The sequence below is a fragment of the Dendrobates tinctorius genome, unplaced genomic scaffold, assembly GCF_039654945.1.
Source record: "Dendrobates tinctorius isolate UK_male_01 unplaced genomic scaffold, ASM3965494v1 ptg000399l, whole genome shotgun sequence".
Classification (NCBI taxonomy): Eukaryota; Metazoa; Chordata; class Amphibia; order Anura; family Dendrobatidae; genus Dendrobates; species Dendrobates tinctorius.
In genome coordinates, this window is record NW_027362065.1 from 381124 (window position 1) to 397151 (window position 16028).

Genomic DNA, 16028 nt, shown 5'->3' on the forward strand with positions numbered 1-16028 from the left:
AGGGACCCCCGCCACACAGCGCTCGCCCCAAAGGGACCCCCGCCACACAGCGCTCGCCCCAAAGGGACCCCCGCCACACAGCGCTCGCCCCAAAGGGACCCCCGCCACACAGCGCTCGCCCCAAAGGGGCCCCGCCACACAGCTCTCGCCACAAAGGGACCCCGCCACACAGCTCTCGCCCCAGATAGATCTGGGATTCCCTGCAGTATCATTGAACTCATTGCCATGAGCGCGGCAGCACTGCGGAGGGGCATTAGTGTGATACAGGCAGAGGACGTCTGTGGGGAAACAAAAGCTGCAGATCATAATGAGAACAAGCAAGGAGGGAAGCTCATCACAGCGAGGTTCTGCAGCAGCAAGGGTCCTTGTCTATAGGGAGAACGTGTGATGCCACTGCAGCAGCCGCGCGCTATACGGCACCTTACCGGCAGTGATTATCTTCATCTTCACTTTCTTCCCCAGAACATCATTTAGACTCCGGAGATTTGTCTTTTCCTCGTTTTCTTGGCTTTTGGGAAAATCCTGCAGGAAGACAGAATTTAGACCCCGAGAAGAGGTCAAGTCGCAGCACAAGCTCTGTGCGGGGATCTCCAATACGTACAGTACAGTTGAGGGACTGCGGTGTCCTGTGCGGGGTGAGGGGCGGGTACAGCAGGTGCCTGTGGGGTAGGGGGGGGCGACGGTACCTGCGGCGCGGGAGGGCGACGGTACCTGCGGGGCTGGGACGCGGCTCTTCTGACGTGTGGACCTCCTCTGTGGGGTCTCCGCTTTCACCAGGCCTTGCTGGATGGCCTTGGCCTTATCCAGAATCTGCTTCACTTTACTGGTTTTCTTGCTGCTTTGGGGAATCTGCGGATAAGACGTCGGCGAATGAGACGTCGGCCCACCAGACCTGTCGGTGAAGGATCGGCCCCCATCGCCACATGTATAAAATCTCAGCTAACCTTCCTACATCCTGGCGTGGACACGTCTGCGTCCGAGTCGCTCCTCCGTGAGTTATTCCTCCGTAGTCGCGTGAATCTCATTCTGAAAAGCAAAATGGGTGACACGTTGGCTCCACCTGTGGTATTACACAGCAGACACCGGGCACAACTCATTAATCACAGGGGATGGTGACAGCAGACAGGACAACACGGCGGCTCACCCCGTTTATTGCAGTCAACCGATGAGACAACAAGCCACACATCGACCGAAGCGGGGACACACGGCTGACAATCGCAGGAAGCTTCCTTGTATGTACCCGGTGACCGTCCCTCGTACGGTGCCTGTATGTACCTGGTGACCGTCCCTCGTACGGTGCCTGTATGTACCCGGTGACCAACCTCCATACGGGGCCTGTATGTACCGGGTGACCGTCCCTTGTACGGTGCCTGTATGTACCCAGTGACCAAACTCCATACAGGGCCTGTATGTACCCGGTAACCGTCCCTTGTACGGTGCCTGTATGTACCCGGTGACCAACCACCATACGGTGCCTGTATGTACCCTGTGACCGTCCCTCGTACGGTGCCTGTATGTACCTGGTGACCGTCCCTCGTACGGTGCCTGTATGTACCCGGTGACCAACCTCCATACGGGGCCTGTATGTACCGGGTGACCGTCCCTTGTACGGTGCTTGTATGTACCCGGTGACCAACCTCCATATGGGGACTGTATGTACCGGGTGACCGTCCCTTGTACGGTGCCTGTATGTACCCGGTGACCAACCTCCATACGGGGCCTGTATGTACCGGGTGACCGTCCCTTGTACGGTGCCTGTATGTACCCAGTGACCAAACTCCATACAGGGCCTGTATGTACCCGGTGACCAACGTCCATACGGGGCCTGTATGTACCCGGTAACCGTCCCTTGTACGGTGCCTGTGTGTACCCGGTGACCAAACTCCATACAGGGCCTGTATGTACCCGGTGACCAACCACCATACGGTGCCTGTATGTACCCTGTGACCGTCCCTCGTACGGTGCCTGTATGTACCTGGTGACCGTCCCTCGTACGGTGCCTGTATGTACCCGGTGACCAACCTCCATACGGGGCCTGTATGTACCGGGTGACCGTCCCTTGTACGGTGCTTGTATGTACCCGGTGACCAACCTCCATATGGGGACTGTATGTACCGGGTGACCGTCCCTTGTACGGTGCCTGTATGTACCCGGTGACCAACCTCCATACGGGGCCTGTATGTACCGGGTGACCATCCCTCGTACGGTGCCTGTATGTACCCGGTGACCGTCCCTCGTACGGTGCCTGTATGTACCGGGTGACCGTCCCTCGTACGGTGCCTGTATGTACCGGGTGACCGTCCCTCGTACGGTGCCTGTATGTACCGGGTGACCGTCCCTCGTACGGTGCCTGTATGTACCGGGTGACCGTCCCTCGTACGGTGCCTGTATGTACCCGGTAACCGTCCCTCGTACGGTGCCTGTATGCACCCGGTGACCAACCTCCATACGGGGCCTGTATGTACCTGGTGACCGTCCCTCGTACGGTGCCTGTATGTACCCGGTGACCAACCTCTATACGGGGCCTGTATGTATCGGGTGACCGTCCCTCGTACGGTGCCTGTATGCACCCGGTGACCAACCTCCATACGGGGCCTGTATGTACCTGGTGACCGTCCCTCGTACGGTGCCTGTATGTACCCGGTGACCAACCTCCATACGGGGCCTGTATGTACCGGGTGACCGTCCCTTGTACGGTGCCTGTATGTACCCGGTGACCGTCCCTCGTATGGTGCCTGTATGCACCCGGCGACCAACCTCCATACGGGGCCTGTATGTACCCGGTGACCAACCTCCATACGGGGCCTGTATGTACCCGGTGACCAACCTCCATACGGGGCCTGTATGTACCCGGTGACCAACCTCCATACGGGGCCTGTATGTACCCGGTGACCAACCTCCATACGGGGCCTGTATGTACCCGGTGACCAACCTCCATACGGGGCCTGTATGTACCCGGTAACCGTCCCTCGTACGGTGCCTGTATGTACCCAGTGACCAAACTCCATACAGGGCCTGTATGTACCCGGTGACCAAACTCCATACAGGGCCTGTATGTACCCGGTGACCAACGTCCATACGGGGCCTGTATGTACCCGGTGACCGTCCCTCGTACGGTGCCTGTATGTACCCGGTGACCAAACTCCATACAGGGCCTGTATGTACCCGGTGACCAACCACCATATGGGGCCTGTATGTACCGGGTGACCGTCCCTCGTACGGTGCCTGTATGTATCCGGTGACCAACCTCCATACAGGGCCTGTATGTACCCGGTGACCAACCTCCATACGGGGCCTGTATGTACCGGGTGACCATACCTTGTACGGTGCCTGTATGTACCCGGTGACTGTCCCTCGTACGGTGCCTGTACGTACCGGGTGACCGTCCCTTGTACGGTGCCTGTATGTACCCGGTAACCGTCCCTCGTACGGTGCCTGTATGCACCCGGTGACCAACCTCCATACGGGGCCTGTATGTACCTGGTGACCGTCCCTCGTACATTGCCTGTATGTACCCGGTGACCAACCTCCACACGGGGCCTGTATGTACCGGGTGACCGTCCCTTGTACGGTGCCTGTATGTACCCGGTGACCGTCCCTCGTACGGTGCCTGTATGCACCCGGCGACCAACCTCCATACGGGGCCTGTATGCACCCGGCGACCAACCTCCATACGGGGCCTGTATGTACCCGGCGACCAACCTCCATACGGGGCCTGAATGTACCCAGTGACCGTCCCTCGTACGGGGCTTGTATGTACCCGGTGGCACAAATGACGGTACTGGCAGGCGGCTGTGAGCAGGACATCTCTTGAGGGCTACGGTGGCTACCTGATTGGGGACTCTGTGTCAGATGGCACAGTGATGACTTCGGCTTTATAAATGTCGGCAGTTTGGCAGGGGGTCTGCACTTTTGGGGTGGACATCAGCAGGGGACTTCCTGTCCTCGTTGGGGATATGCTGGAGGGACTGGACATCTGTCTCCTCAGACTTCTCCGTAACACAGGGCTGGGGCGCATCGGTGACATTGGCTCCTCCTCTTCTGGAGGGGATTTGGGGGTCTCTGATCTCAGGGTAGACGCCTGTTTCTTTACTTTTTGTGTCTTATTCGGCTCCTCGGCTTGGTCTGGGGGCCGCTCATTTGATGATCTGGGGGTCCGTACCTTCTTCCTTTGTAATCTATGCACCTTCTCTGGCTCCTCGGCTTTGTCTGGGGGCCGCTCACTTGACGATCTGGGGGTCCGTACCTTCTTCTTTTGTAATCTCTGCACCTTCTCCGGCTCCTCAGCATTGTCTGGGGGCAGCTCCTTTGATTTGGGGGTCTCTGCACTAGGTGCAGATAGATTGTTTCTCCTCCTCTTGAGCTTCTGCACCTTGTTCGGCTGCACAGCCTTGCTCTCCTCATTCACAGCTTTGTCCAGCAGTTGCTCCTCAGCTTCCACTTTAGGGGGGTCCTCCATACCTTCACTGGGCTCTTTTTTCCTTGCAGGGGTCTTCTTGGTGTTGGTTTTTGCAGCGTCGCCCGCTTGTCGGAAGGCTTTCATGAACTGCTGCCTTTCGGCCTGAGTCGACCTCTGCCTCATGGGCTCCCCGGCTTCAACGTCAATGACGGCCAGCTCCAGGTCGTCTTCCAGGATGACCACATTGGACTTTCTCTTAGGGACCACCAGGCCGACCTGATCAGAATCTGGGGAAGGGGTGTCCACTCTTTTTTTATCTGCTCTGTTATTTTTGAAGATGGAGGCAATTTTTGCAGCATTTTGTGAATGTTGAGGAGGCGAGAGGTGAACCTGCGCCTGGATGGTCACAGTTTTTGGAGAGGGCAGCTGCTCAGCCAGGTCGGTGGGGTCAATCAGACTGGGAGCAGATGTGGACTGGTCATTCCTACCTTGGATCTTCATGCAATCTTTAAACGATATAGACTGGGTGCGGAGGGAGGAATTGTCCCCCAGAAGCTCCAGGCTGGAGTCAAGCGCGGAAGTATGGCCTCCTGATGAGACAGTAGATGTTCGTGAGGATAGCTGTTCCTTGGTGTCAGTAGTCGGAGGCTCCACGCTATTCTGCTCGGTCTCCACCCTGGGCCTCCTCAGGACTCGCCTGTGGGTTCTTGTAGTGCCCCCAGCAGTGAACGTTTCAGACTGAAACACAACATCATCTTCATCGTTGTCGTCATGGCCCAGGTCCTCGGTCTGACTACAGATCTCCGCTAGCAACGCCGCTGTGTCGCTGCCCATAATCCCGCTGCTTGACGGCTTCCTCCCGCCGCTGTCATCACAGGCCGGCGCCAGGTCTCCGAGCCTCCTGACTAGTCTGCGCCTTCCTGGCTTTGCAGTACTACCGGTGGGTCTCGGGGAGCCGGTGAGTGGGGTAGATGGAGACCCCCTGCTTCTGGCCCCACATACGGGGCTGGGGGTCTGTTTTTTTGGGGTGCGTTCCTTGCTGGCGGCTGGCGAGCATCTGATGAAGTAGTCGGCGATGTTACTGTGCTTGGAGGACAGCAGCCCCCGATCACTGGACTTCGACACCGGTGAGAAATAATTAGTGATGGGTTTACCCGGGGGGTCCTCATCTCTTCGCTGCTTCTTACCGGTCTGTAAAAAGTAAAGAAAAACTGTATCAGTGGGCCACAACAGCACGGAAAGGACTGGGGCCACAACACCACCCCCAGGGAGAGGGAAGGGCCACAACGCCAACACTGGAGAGGTGAGTGGGGTAGACAACAGCAGGGAAAGGACTGGGGCCACGACACCAACACCGGGGTCAGGAGTGGGGGGCCCCGGGGAGCGGGGAACCACGACCCCGGGGAGAGAGAAGCGGGGGACCACGACCCCGGGGAGAGAGGAGCGGGGGCCACAACACCAACAACAGCGGGGAGAGAGGAGCGGGGGCCACAACACCAACAACAGCGGGGAGAGAGGAGCGGGGGCAACAACACCAACAACAGCGGGGAGAGAGGAGCGGGGGCCACAGCACCAACAACAGCGGGGAGAGAGGAGCGGGGGCCACAACACCAACAACAGCGGGGAGAGAGGAGCGGGGGCCACAGCACCAACAACAGCGGGGAGAGAGGAGCGGGGGCCACAGCACCAACAACAGCGGGGAGAGAGGAGCGGGGGCCACAACACCAACAACAGCGGGGAGAGAGGAGCGGGGGCCACAACACCAACAACAGCGGGGAGAGAGGAGCGGGGGCCACAACACCAACAACAGCGGGGAGAGGAGCGGGGGCCACAACACCAACAACAGCGGGGAGAAAGGAGCGGGGGCCACAACACCAACAACAGCGGGGAGAGAGGAGCGGGGGCCACAACACCAACAACAGCGGGGAGAGAGGAGCGGGGGCCACAGCACCAACAACAGCGGGGAGAGAGGAGCGGGGGCCACAGCACCAACAACAGCGGGGAGAGAGGAGCGGGGGCCACAACACCAACAGCGGGGAGAGAGGAGCGGAGGCCACAACACCAACAACAGCGGGGAGAGAGGAGCGGGGGCCACAGCACCAACAACAGCGGGGAGAGAGGAGCGGGGGACACAGCACCAACAACATCGGGGAGAGAGGAGCGGGGGCCACAGCACAGGGGAGAGAGGAGCGGGGGCCACAACACCAACAACAGCGGGGAGAGAGGAGCGGGGGCCGCAACACCAACAACAGCGGGGAGAGAGGAGCGGGGGCCGCAACACCAACAACAGCGGGGAGAGAGGAGCGGGGGCCGCAACACCAACAACAGCGGGGAGAGAGGAGCGGGGGCCACAACACCAACAACAGCGGGGAGAGAGGAGCGGGGGCCACAGCACCAACAACAGCGGGGAGAGAGGAGCGGGGGCCACAGCACCAACAACAGCGTGGAGAGAGGAGCGGGGGCCACAGCACCAACAACAGCGGGGAGAGAGAAGCAGGGGGCCACAGCACCAACAACAGCGGGGAGAGAGGAGCGGGGGCCACAGCACAGGGGAGAGAGGAGCGGGGGCCACAACACCAACAACAGCGGGGAGAGAGGAGCGGGGGCCGCAACACCAACAACAGCGGGGAGAGAGGAGCGGGGGCCGCAACACCAACAACAGCGGGGAGAGAGGAGCGGGGGCCGCAACACCAACAACAGCGGGGAGAGAGGAGCGGGGGCCACAACACCAACAACAGCGGGGAGAGAGGAGCGGGGGCCACAACACCAACAACAGCGGGGAGAGAGGAGCGGGGGCCACAACACCAACAACAGCGGGGAGAGAGGAGCGGGGGCCACAGCACCAACAACAGCGGGGAGAGAGGAGCGGGGGCCACAACACCAACAACAGCGGGGAGAGAAGAGCGGGGGCCACAGCACCAACAACAGCGGGGAGAGAGGAGCGGGGGCCACAGCACCAACAACAGCGGGGAGAGAGGAGCGGGGGCCACAACACCAACAACAGCGGGGAGAGAGGAGCGGGGGCCACAACACCAACAACAGTGGGGAGAGAGGAGCGGGGGCCACAGCACCAACAACAGCGGGGAGAGAGGAGCGGGGGCCACAACACCAACAACAGCGGGGAGAGAGGAGCGGGGGACACAGCACCAACAACAGCGGGGAGAGAGGAGCGGGGGCCACAACACCAACAACAGCGGGGAGAGAGGAGCGGGGGTCACAGCACCAACAACAGCGGGGAGAGAGGAGCGGAGGCCACAACACCAACAACAGCGGGGAGAGAGGAGCGGGGGCCACAGCACAGGGGAGAGAGGAGCGGGGGCCACAACACCAACAACAGCGGGGAGAGAGGAGCGGGGGCCGCAACACCAACAACAGCGGGGAGAGAGGAGCGGGGGCCGCAACACCAACAACAGCGGGGAGAGAGGAGCGGGGGCCGCAACACCAACAACAGCGGGGAGAGAGGAGCGGGGGCCGCAACACCAACAACAGCGGGGAGAGAGGAGCGGGGGCCGCAACACCAACAACAGCGGGGAGAGAGGAGCGGGGGCCGCAACACCAACAACAGCGGGGAGAGAGGAGCGGGGGCCACAGCACCAACAACAGCGGGGAGAGAGGAGCGGGGGCCACAGCACCAACAGCGGGGAGAGAGGAGCGGGGGCCACAGCACAGGGGAGAGAGGAGCGGGGGCCACAACACCAACAACAGCGGGGAGAGAGGAGCGGGGGCCGCAACACCAACAACAGCGGGGAGAGAGGAGCGGGGGCCGCAACACCAACAACAGCGGGGAGAGAGGAGCGGGGGCCGCAACACCAACAACAGCGGGGAGAGAGGAGCGGGGGCCACAACACCAACAACAGCGGGGAGAGAAGAGCGGGGGCCACAACACCAACAACAGCGGGGAGAGAGGAGCGGGGGCCACAGCACAGGGGAGAGAGGAGCGGAGGCCACAGCACAGGGGAGAGAGGAGCGGGGGCCACAGCACAGGGGAAAGAGGAGCGGGGGGCCGCAACACCAACAACAGCGGGGAGAGAGGAGCGGGGGCCGCAACACCAACAACAGCGGGGAGAGAGGAGCGGGGGCCGCAACACCAACAACAGCGGGGAGAGAGGAGCGGGGGCCGCAACACCAACAACAGCGGGGAGAGAGGAGCGGGGGTCGCAACACCAACAACAGCGGGGAGAGAGGAGCGGGGGCCACAGCACCAACAACAGCGGGGAGAGAGGAGCGGGGGCCACAGCACCAACAACAGCGGGGAGAGAGGAGCGGGGGCCACAGCACCAACAACAGCGGGGAGAGAGGAGCGGGGGCCACAGCACCAACAACAGCGGGGAGAGAGGAGCGGGGGACACAGCACCAACAACAGCGGGGAGAGAGGAGCGGGGGACACAGCACCAACAACAGCGGGGAGAGAGGAGCGGGGGACACAGCACCAACAACAGCGGGGAGAGAGGAGCGGGGGCCACAACACCAACAACAGCGGGGAGAGAGGAGCGGGGGCCACAGCACCAACAACAGCGGGGAGAGAGGAGCGGAGGCCACAACACCAACAACAGCGGGGAGAGAGGAGCGGGGGCCACAGCACCAACAACAGCGGGGAGAGAGGAGCGGGGGCCACAGCACCAACAACAGCGGGGAGAGAGGAGCGGGGGCCACAGCACAGGGGAGAGAGGAGCGGGGGCCGCAACACCAACAACAGCGGGGAGAGAGGAGCGGGGGCCGCAACACCAACAACAGCGGGGAGAGAGGAGCGGGGGCCGCAACACCAACAACAGCGGGGAGAGAGGAGCGGGGGCCGCAACACCAACAACAGCGGGGAGAGAGGAGCGGGGGCCGCAACACCAACAACAGCGGGGAGAGAGGAGCGGGGGCCACAGCACAGGGGAGAGAGGAGCGGGGGCCACAGCACAGGGGAGAGAGGAGCGGGGGCCACAGCACCAACAACAGCGGGGAGAGAGGAGCGGGGGCCGCAACACCAACAACAGCGGGGAGAGAGGAGCGGGGGCCACAGCACCAACAACAGCGGGGAGAGAGGAGCGGGGGCCACAGCACCAACAACAGCGGGGAGAGAGGAGCGGGGGCCACAACACCAACAACAGCGGGGAGAGAGGAGCGGGGGCCACAACACCAACAACAGCGGGGAGAGAGGAGCGGGGGCCACAGCACCAACAACAGCGGGGAGAGAGGAGCGGGGGCCACAGCACCAACAACAGCGGGGAGAGAGGAGCGGGGGCCACAACACCAACATCAGCGGGGATTGAGGAGCGGGGGCCACAACACCAACAACAGCGGGGAGAGAGGAGCGGGGGCCACAGCACCAACAACAGCGGGGAGAGAGGAGCGGGGGCCACAGCACCAACAACAGCGGGGAGAGAGGAGCGGGGGCCACAGCACCAACACCAGCGGGGAGAGAGGCGCGGGGGCCACAGCACCAACAACAGCGGGGAGACAGGAGCGGGGGCCACAGCACCAACACCAGCGGGGAGACAGGAGCGGGGGCCACAGCACCAACACCAGCGGGGAGAGAGGAGCGGGGGCCACAGCACCAACACCAGCGGGGAGAGAGGAGCGGGGGCCACAACACCAACAACAGCGGGGAGAGAGGAGCGGGGGCCACAGCACCAACACCAGCGGGGAGAGAGGAGCGGGGGCCACAGCACCAACACCAGCGGGGAGAGAGGAGCGGGGGCCACAGCACCAACACCAGCGGGGAGAGAAGAGCGGGGGCCACAGCACCAACAACAGCGGGGAGAGAGGAGCGGGGGCCACAGCACCAACAACAGCGGGGAGAGAAGAGCGGGGGCCACAGCACCAACAACAGCGGGGAGAGAGGAGCGGGGGCCACAACACCAACAACAGCGGGGAGAGAGGAGCGGGGGCCACAACACCAACAACAGCGGGGAGAGAAGAGCGGGGGCCACAGCACCAACAACAGCGGGGAGAGAAGAGCGGGGGCCACAACACCAACAACAGCGGGGAGAGAGGAGCGGGGGCCACAACACCAACAACAGCGGGGAGAGAGGAGCGGGGGCCACAGCACCAACAACAGCGGGGAGAGAGGAGCGGGGGCCACAGCACCAACAACAGCGGGGAGAGAGGAGCGGGGGCCACAACACCAACAACAGCGGGGAGAGAGGAGCGGGGGCCACAGCACCAACAACAGCGGGGAGAGAGGAGCGGGGGCCACAGCACCAACAACAGCGGGGAGAGAGGAGCGGGGGCCACAACACCAACAACAGTGGGGAGAGAGGAGCGGGGGCCGCAGCACCAACAACAGCGGGGAGAGAGGAGCGGGGGCCGCAACACCAACAACAGCGGGGAGAGAGGAGCGGGGGCCGCAACACCAACAACAGCGGGGAGAGAGGAGCGGGGGTCGCAACACCAACAACAGCGGGGAGAGAGGAGCGGGGGCCACAGCACCAACAACAGCGGGGAGAGAGGAGCGGGGGCCACAGCACCAACAACAGCGGGGAGAGAGGAGCGGGGGCCACAGCACCAACAACAGCGGGGAGAGAGGAGCGGGGGCCACAGCACCAACAACAGCGGGGAGAGAGGAGCGGGGGCCACAGCACCAACAACAGCGGGGAGAGAGGAGCGGGGGCCACAGCACAGGGGAGAGAGGAGCGGGGGCCGCAACACCAACAACAGCGGGGAGAGAGGAGCGGGGGCCGCAACACCAACAACAGCGGGGAGAGAGGAGCGGGGGCCGCAACACCAACAACAGCGGGGAGAGAGGAGCGGGGGCCGCAACACCAACAACAGCGGGGAGAGAGGAGCGGGGGCCACAGCACAGGGGAGAGAGGAGCGGGGGCCACAGCACAGGGGAGAGAGGAGCGGGGGCCACAGCACAGGGGAGAGAGGAGCGGGGGCCACAGCACAGGGGAGAGAGGAGCGGGGGCCACAGCACCAACAACAGCGGGGAGAGAGGAGCGGGGGCCGCAACACCAACAACAGCGGGGAGAGAGGAGCGGGGGCCACAGCACCAACAACAGCGGGGAGAGAGGAGCGGGGGCCACAGCACCAACAACAGCGGGGAGAGAGGAGCGGGGGCCACAGCACCAACAACAGCGGGGAGAGAGGAGCGGGGGCCACAACACCAACAACAGCGGGGAGAGAGGAGCGGGGGCCACAACACCAACAACAGCGGGGAGAGAGGAGCGGGGGCCACAGCACCAACAACAGCGGGGAGAGAGGAGCGGGGGCCACAGCACCAACAACAGCGGGGAGAGAGGAGCGGGGGCCACAACACCAACATCAGCGGGGATTGAGGAGCGGGGGCCACAACACCAACAACAGCGGGGAGAGAGGAGCGGGGGCCACAGCACCAACAACAGCGGGGAGAGAGGAGCGGGGGCCACAGCACCAACAACAGCGGGGAGAGAGGAGCGGGGGCCACAGCACCAACACCAGCGGGGAGAGAGGCGCGGGGGCCACAGCACCAACAACAGCGGGGAGACAGGAGCGGGGGCCACAGCACCAACACCAGCGGGGAGAGAGGAGCGGGGGCCACAGCACCAACACCAGCGGGGAGAGAGGAGCGGGGGCCACAACACCAACAACAGCGGGGAGAGAGGAGCGGGGGCCACAGCACCAACACCAGCGGGGAGAGAGGAGCGGGGGCCACAGCACCAACACCAGCGGGGAGAGAGGAGCGGGGGCCACAGCACCAACACCAGCGGGGAGAGAAGAGCGGGGGCCACAGCACCAACAACAGCGGGGAGAGAGGAGCGGGGGCCACAGCACCAACAACAGCGGGGAGAGAAGAGCGGGGGCCACAGCACCAACAACAGCGGGGAGAGAGGAGCGGGGGCCACAACACCAACAACAGCGGGGAGAGAGGAGCGGGGGCCACAACACCAACAACAGCGGGGAGAGAAGAGCGGGGGCCACAGCACCAACAACAGCGGGGAGAGAAGAGCGGGGGCCACAACACCAACAACAGCGGGGAGAGAGGAGCGGGGGCCACAACACCAACAACAGCGGGGAGAGAGGAGCGGGGGCCACAGCACCAACAACAGCGGGGAGAGAGGAGCGGGGGCCACAGCACCAACAACAGCGGGGAGAGAGGAGCGGGGGCCACAGCACCAACAACAGCGGGGAGAGAGGAGCGGGGGCCACAGCACCAACAACAGCGGGGAGAGAGGAGCGGGGGCCACAGCACCAACAACAGCGGGGAGAGAGGAGCGGGGGCCACAACACCAACAACAGCGGGGAGAGAGGAGCGGGGGCCACAGCACCAACAACAGCGGGGAGAGAGGAGCGGGGGCCACAACACCAACAACAGCGGGGAGAGAAGAGCGGGGGCCACAACACCAACAACAGCGGGGAGAGAGGAGCGGGGGCCACAACACCAACAACAGCGGGGAGAGAGGAGCGGGGGCCACAGCACCAACAACAGCGGGGAGAGAGGAGCGGGGGCCACAACACCAACAACAGCGGGGAGAGAGGAGCGGGGGCCACAGCACCAACAACAGCGGGGAGAGAGGAGCGGGGGCCACAACACCAACAACAGCGGGGAGAGAGGAGCGGGGGCCACAGCACCAACAACAGCGGGGAGAGAGGAGCGGGGGCCACAGCACCAACAACAGCGGGGAGAGAGGAGCGGGGGCCACAGCACCAACAACAGCGGGGAGAGAGGAGCGGGGGCCACAGCACCAACAACAGCGGGGAGAGAGGAGCGGGGGCCACAGCACCAACAACAGCGGGGAGAGAGGAGCGGGGGCCACAGCACCAACAACAGCGGGGAGAGAGGAGCGGGGGCCACAGCACCAACAACAGCGGGGAGAGCGGAGCGGGGGCCACAGCACCAACAACAGCGGGGAGAGAGGAGCGGGGGCCACAGCACAGGGGAGAGGAGCGCAGCGTATCCGGCAGTAGCCGCCGCTCACCCGCACCGGGTAGTCCTCCAGCGCGGCGGACACCGCGAGCACACCGACCATCGCTCCCGGGGGCAGAGGGAGGGCGCGCGGCTCCGGTAACAAATTTCCCGCGCGAAGGCCTAGATCACGTGACCAAGGCGACTCGCAGCTCAAGCTCCTCCCACTCTGCTGTACCCCCCATCCTATTGGCTGGGGACGGATGCTATGCGCTCGCCATTGGCTGAGTTTGGGGACTCTCTTGATTCCATTGGTCAGAATACTATTGGCGCCCTGACGTCATTGTCAGCAGCAGAGCGATGCGCGCTGAGAGGAACTGGCGCCAAAAATCATTCCAGTCAGAGACGGAGCTGCGCGCGGCCGTGACTCCCGGTGTGGCCGCCTTCGGGTGACGTCACGGATCTGCCCGGTCACGCAGCGCTGTGCGGGGGGCGTGCAGGCGTTGTCATGGCAGCGAATGGCTGCTCCGAAGAGTGCGGCTGCACAGAGCGGCGCTGTGTACGGGGAAATTCCGGGGATGACGTCACTGTGACAGTGTCATGTGTGGGAATTCAGAGAGCTGACACCGGAGCGAGGAGTTGGACCGCGGGGGATCACGGGAGCGAGGAGCCGGATCACGGGGCGTCACCGGAGCGAGGAGCCGGATCACGGGGCGTCACGGGAGCGAGGAGCCGGATCACGGGGCGTCACGGGAGCGAGGAGCCGGATCACGGGGCGTCACCGGAGCGAGGAGCCGGATCACGGGGCGTCACCGGAGCGAGGAGCCGGATCGCGGGGCGTCACCGGAGCGAGGAGCCGGATCGCGGGGCATCACCGGAGCGAGGAGCCGGATCGCGGGGCGTCACCGGAGCGAGGAGCCGGATCACGGGGCGTCACCGGAGCGAGGAGCCGGATCACGGGGCGTCACGGGAGCGAGGAGCCGGATCGCGGGGCGTCACGGGAGCGAGGAGCCGGATCACGGGGCGTCACCGGAGCGAGGAGCCGGACCGCGGGGCGTCAGCGGAGCGAGGAGCAGGATCACGGGAGCGAGGAGCCGGACCGCAGGGCGTCAGCGGAGCGAGGAGCCGGACCGCGGGGCGTCAGCGGAGCGAGGAGCCGGATCACGGGAGTCGGACCGTGGGGCGTCACCGGAGCGAGGAGCCGGATCGCGGGGCGTCACCGGAGCGAGTAGCCGGATCGCGGGGCGTCACCGGAGCGAGGAGCCGGATCGCGGGGCGTCAGCGGAGCGAGGAGCCGGACCGCGGGGCGTCAGCGGAGCGAGGAGCCGGATCACGGGAGTCGGACCGTGGGGCGTCACCGGAGCGAGGAGCCGGATCGCGGGGCGTCACCGGAGCGAGGAGCCGGATCACGGGGCGTCACCGGAGCGAGGAGCCGGACCGCGGGGCGTCAGCGGAGCGAGGAGCAGGATCACGGGAGCGAGGAGCCGGACCGCAGGGCGTCAGCGGAGCGAGGAGCCGGACCGCGGGGCATCAGCGGAGCGAGGAGCCGGATCACGGGAGTCGGACCGCGGGGCGTCACCGGAGCGAGGAGCCGGACCGCGGGGCGTCACCGGAGCGAGAAGCCGGACCGCGGGGCGTCAGCGGAGCGAGGAGCCGGACCGCGGGGCGTCAGCGGAGCGAGGAGCCGGACCGCGGGGCGTCAGCGGAGCGAGGAGCCGGACCGCGGGGCGTCAGCGGAGCGAGGAGCCGGATCACGGGAGTCGGACCGTGGGGCGTCACCGGAGCGAGGAGCCGGATCGCGGGGCGTCACCGGAGCGAGGAGCCGGACCGCGGGGCGTCAGCGGAGCGAGGAGCCGGATCACGGGAGTCGGACCGTGGGGCATCACCGGAGCGAGGAGCCGGATCGCGGGGCGTCACCGGAGCGAGGAGCCGGATCGCGGGGCGTCACCGGAGCAAGGAGCCGGACCGCGGGGCGTCAGCGGAGCGAGGAGCCGGATCACGGGAGTCGGACCGTGGGGCGTCACCGGAGCGAGGAGCCGGATCGCGGGGCGTCACCGGAGCGAGGAGCCGGATCACGGGAGCGAGGAGCCGGATCGCGGGGCGTCACCGGAGCGAGGAGCCGGACTGCGGGGCGTCAGCGGAGTCAGGAGCCGGACCGCGGGGCGTTAGCGGAGCGAGGAGCCGGATCACGGGAGCGAGGAGCCGGATCACGGGAGCGAGGAGCCGGATCACGGGAGCGAGGAGCCGGATCACGGGGCGTCAGCAGAGCGAGGAGCCGGACCGCGGGGCGTCAGAGGAGCCGGATCACGGGAGCGAGGAGCCGGACCGCGGGGCGTCAGCGGAGCGAGGATCCGGACCGCGGGGCGTCAGCGGAGCGAGGAGCCGGACCGCGGGGTGTCAGCGGAGCGAGGAGCCGGACCGCGGGGCGTCAGCGGAGCGAGGAGCCGGATCACGGGAGCCGGACCGTGGGGCGTCACCGGAGCGAGGAGCGGGACGTCACCGGAGCGAGGAGCCGGATCACGGGAGCGAGGAGCCGGATCACGGGGTGTCAGCGGAGCGAGGAGCAGGACCGCGGGGCGTCAACAGAGCGAGGAGCCGGATCACGGGAGCGAGGAGCCGGATCACGGGAGCGAGGAGCCGGACCGCGGGGCGTCACCGGAGCGAGGAGCCGGACCGCGGGGCGTCACCAGAGCCAGGAGCCAGATCACGGGAGCGAGGAGCCGGACCGCGGGGCGTCACCGGAGCGAGGAGCCGGATCACGGGAGCGAGGAGCCGGACCGAGGGGCCAAACATTGGGTGCGAGGAGCCGGACCGTGG

The 16028-nt window shown here is 65.2% G+C and overlaps 1 protein-coding gene across 3 annotated transcripts in view; it reads right to left on the reverse strand.

Annotated features, from left to right (window-relative positions):
• ATAD5 (ATPase family AAA domain containing 5) overlaps positions 1-13472 on the reverse strand; it is a 57626-nt gene extending 44154 nt beyond the window's left edge. The window contains exons 1-5 of one of the 3 annotated variants that reach the window (XM_073563815.1): positions 13285-13472; positions 3831-5590; positions 945-1026; positions 712-849; positions 426-522 (exon numbers count right to left, since the gene is read on the reverse strand). In XM_073563815.1, coding sequence (XP_073419916.1) covers positions 426-522; positions 712-849; positions 945-1026; positions 3831-5590; positions 13285-13335 — 2128 coding nt within the window. In that variant the 5' untranslated portion in view covers positions 13336-13472. The remainder of the gene's footprint in view (positions 1-425; positions 523-711; positions 850-944; positions 1027-3830; positions 5591-13284) is intronic. The other 2 variants (XM_073563814.1, XM_073563816.1) reach the window with 2 other exon arrangements.
• Positions 13473-16028: the final 2556 nt, after the last annotated feature.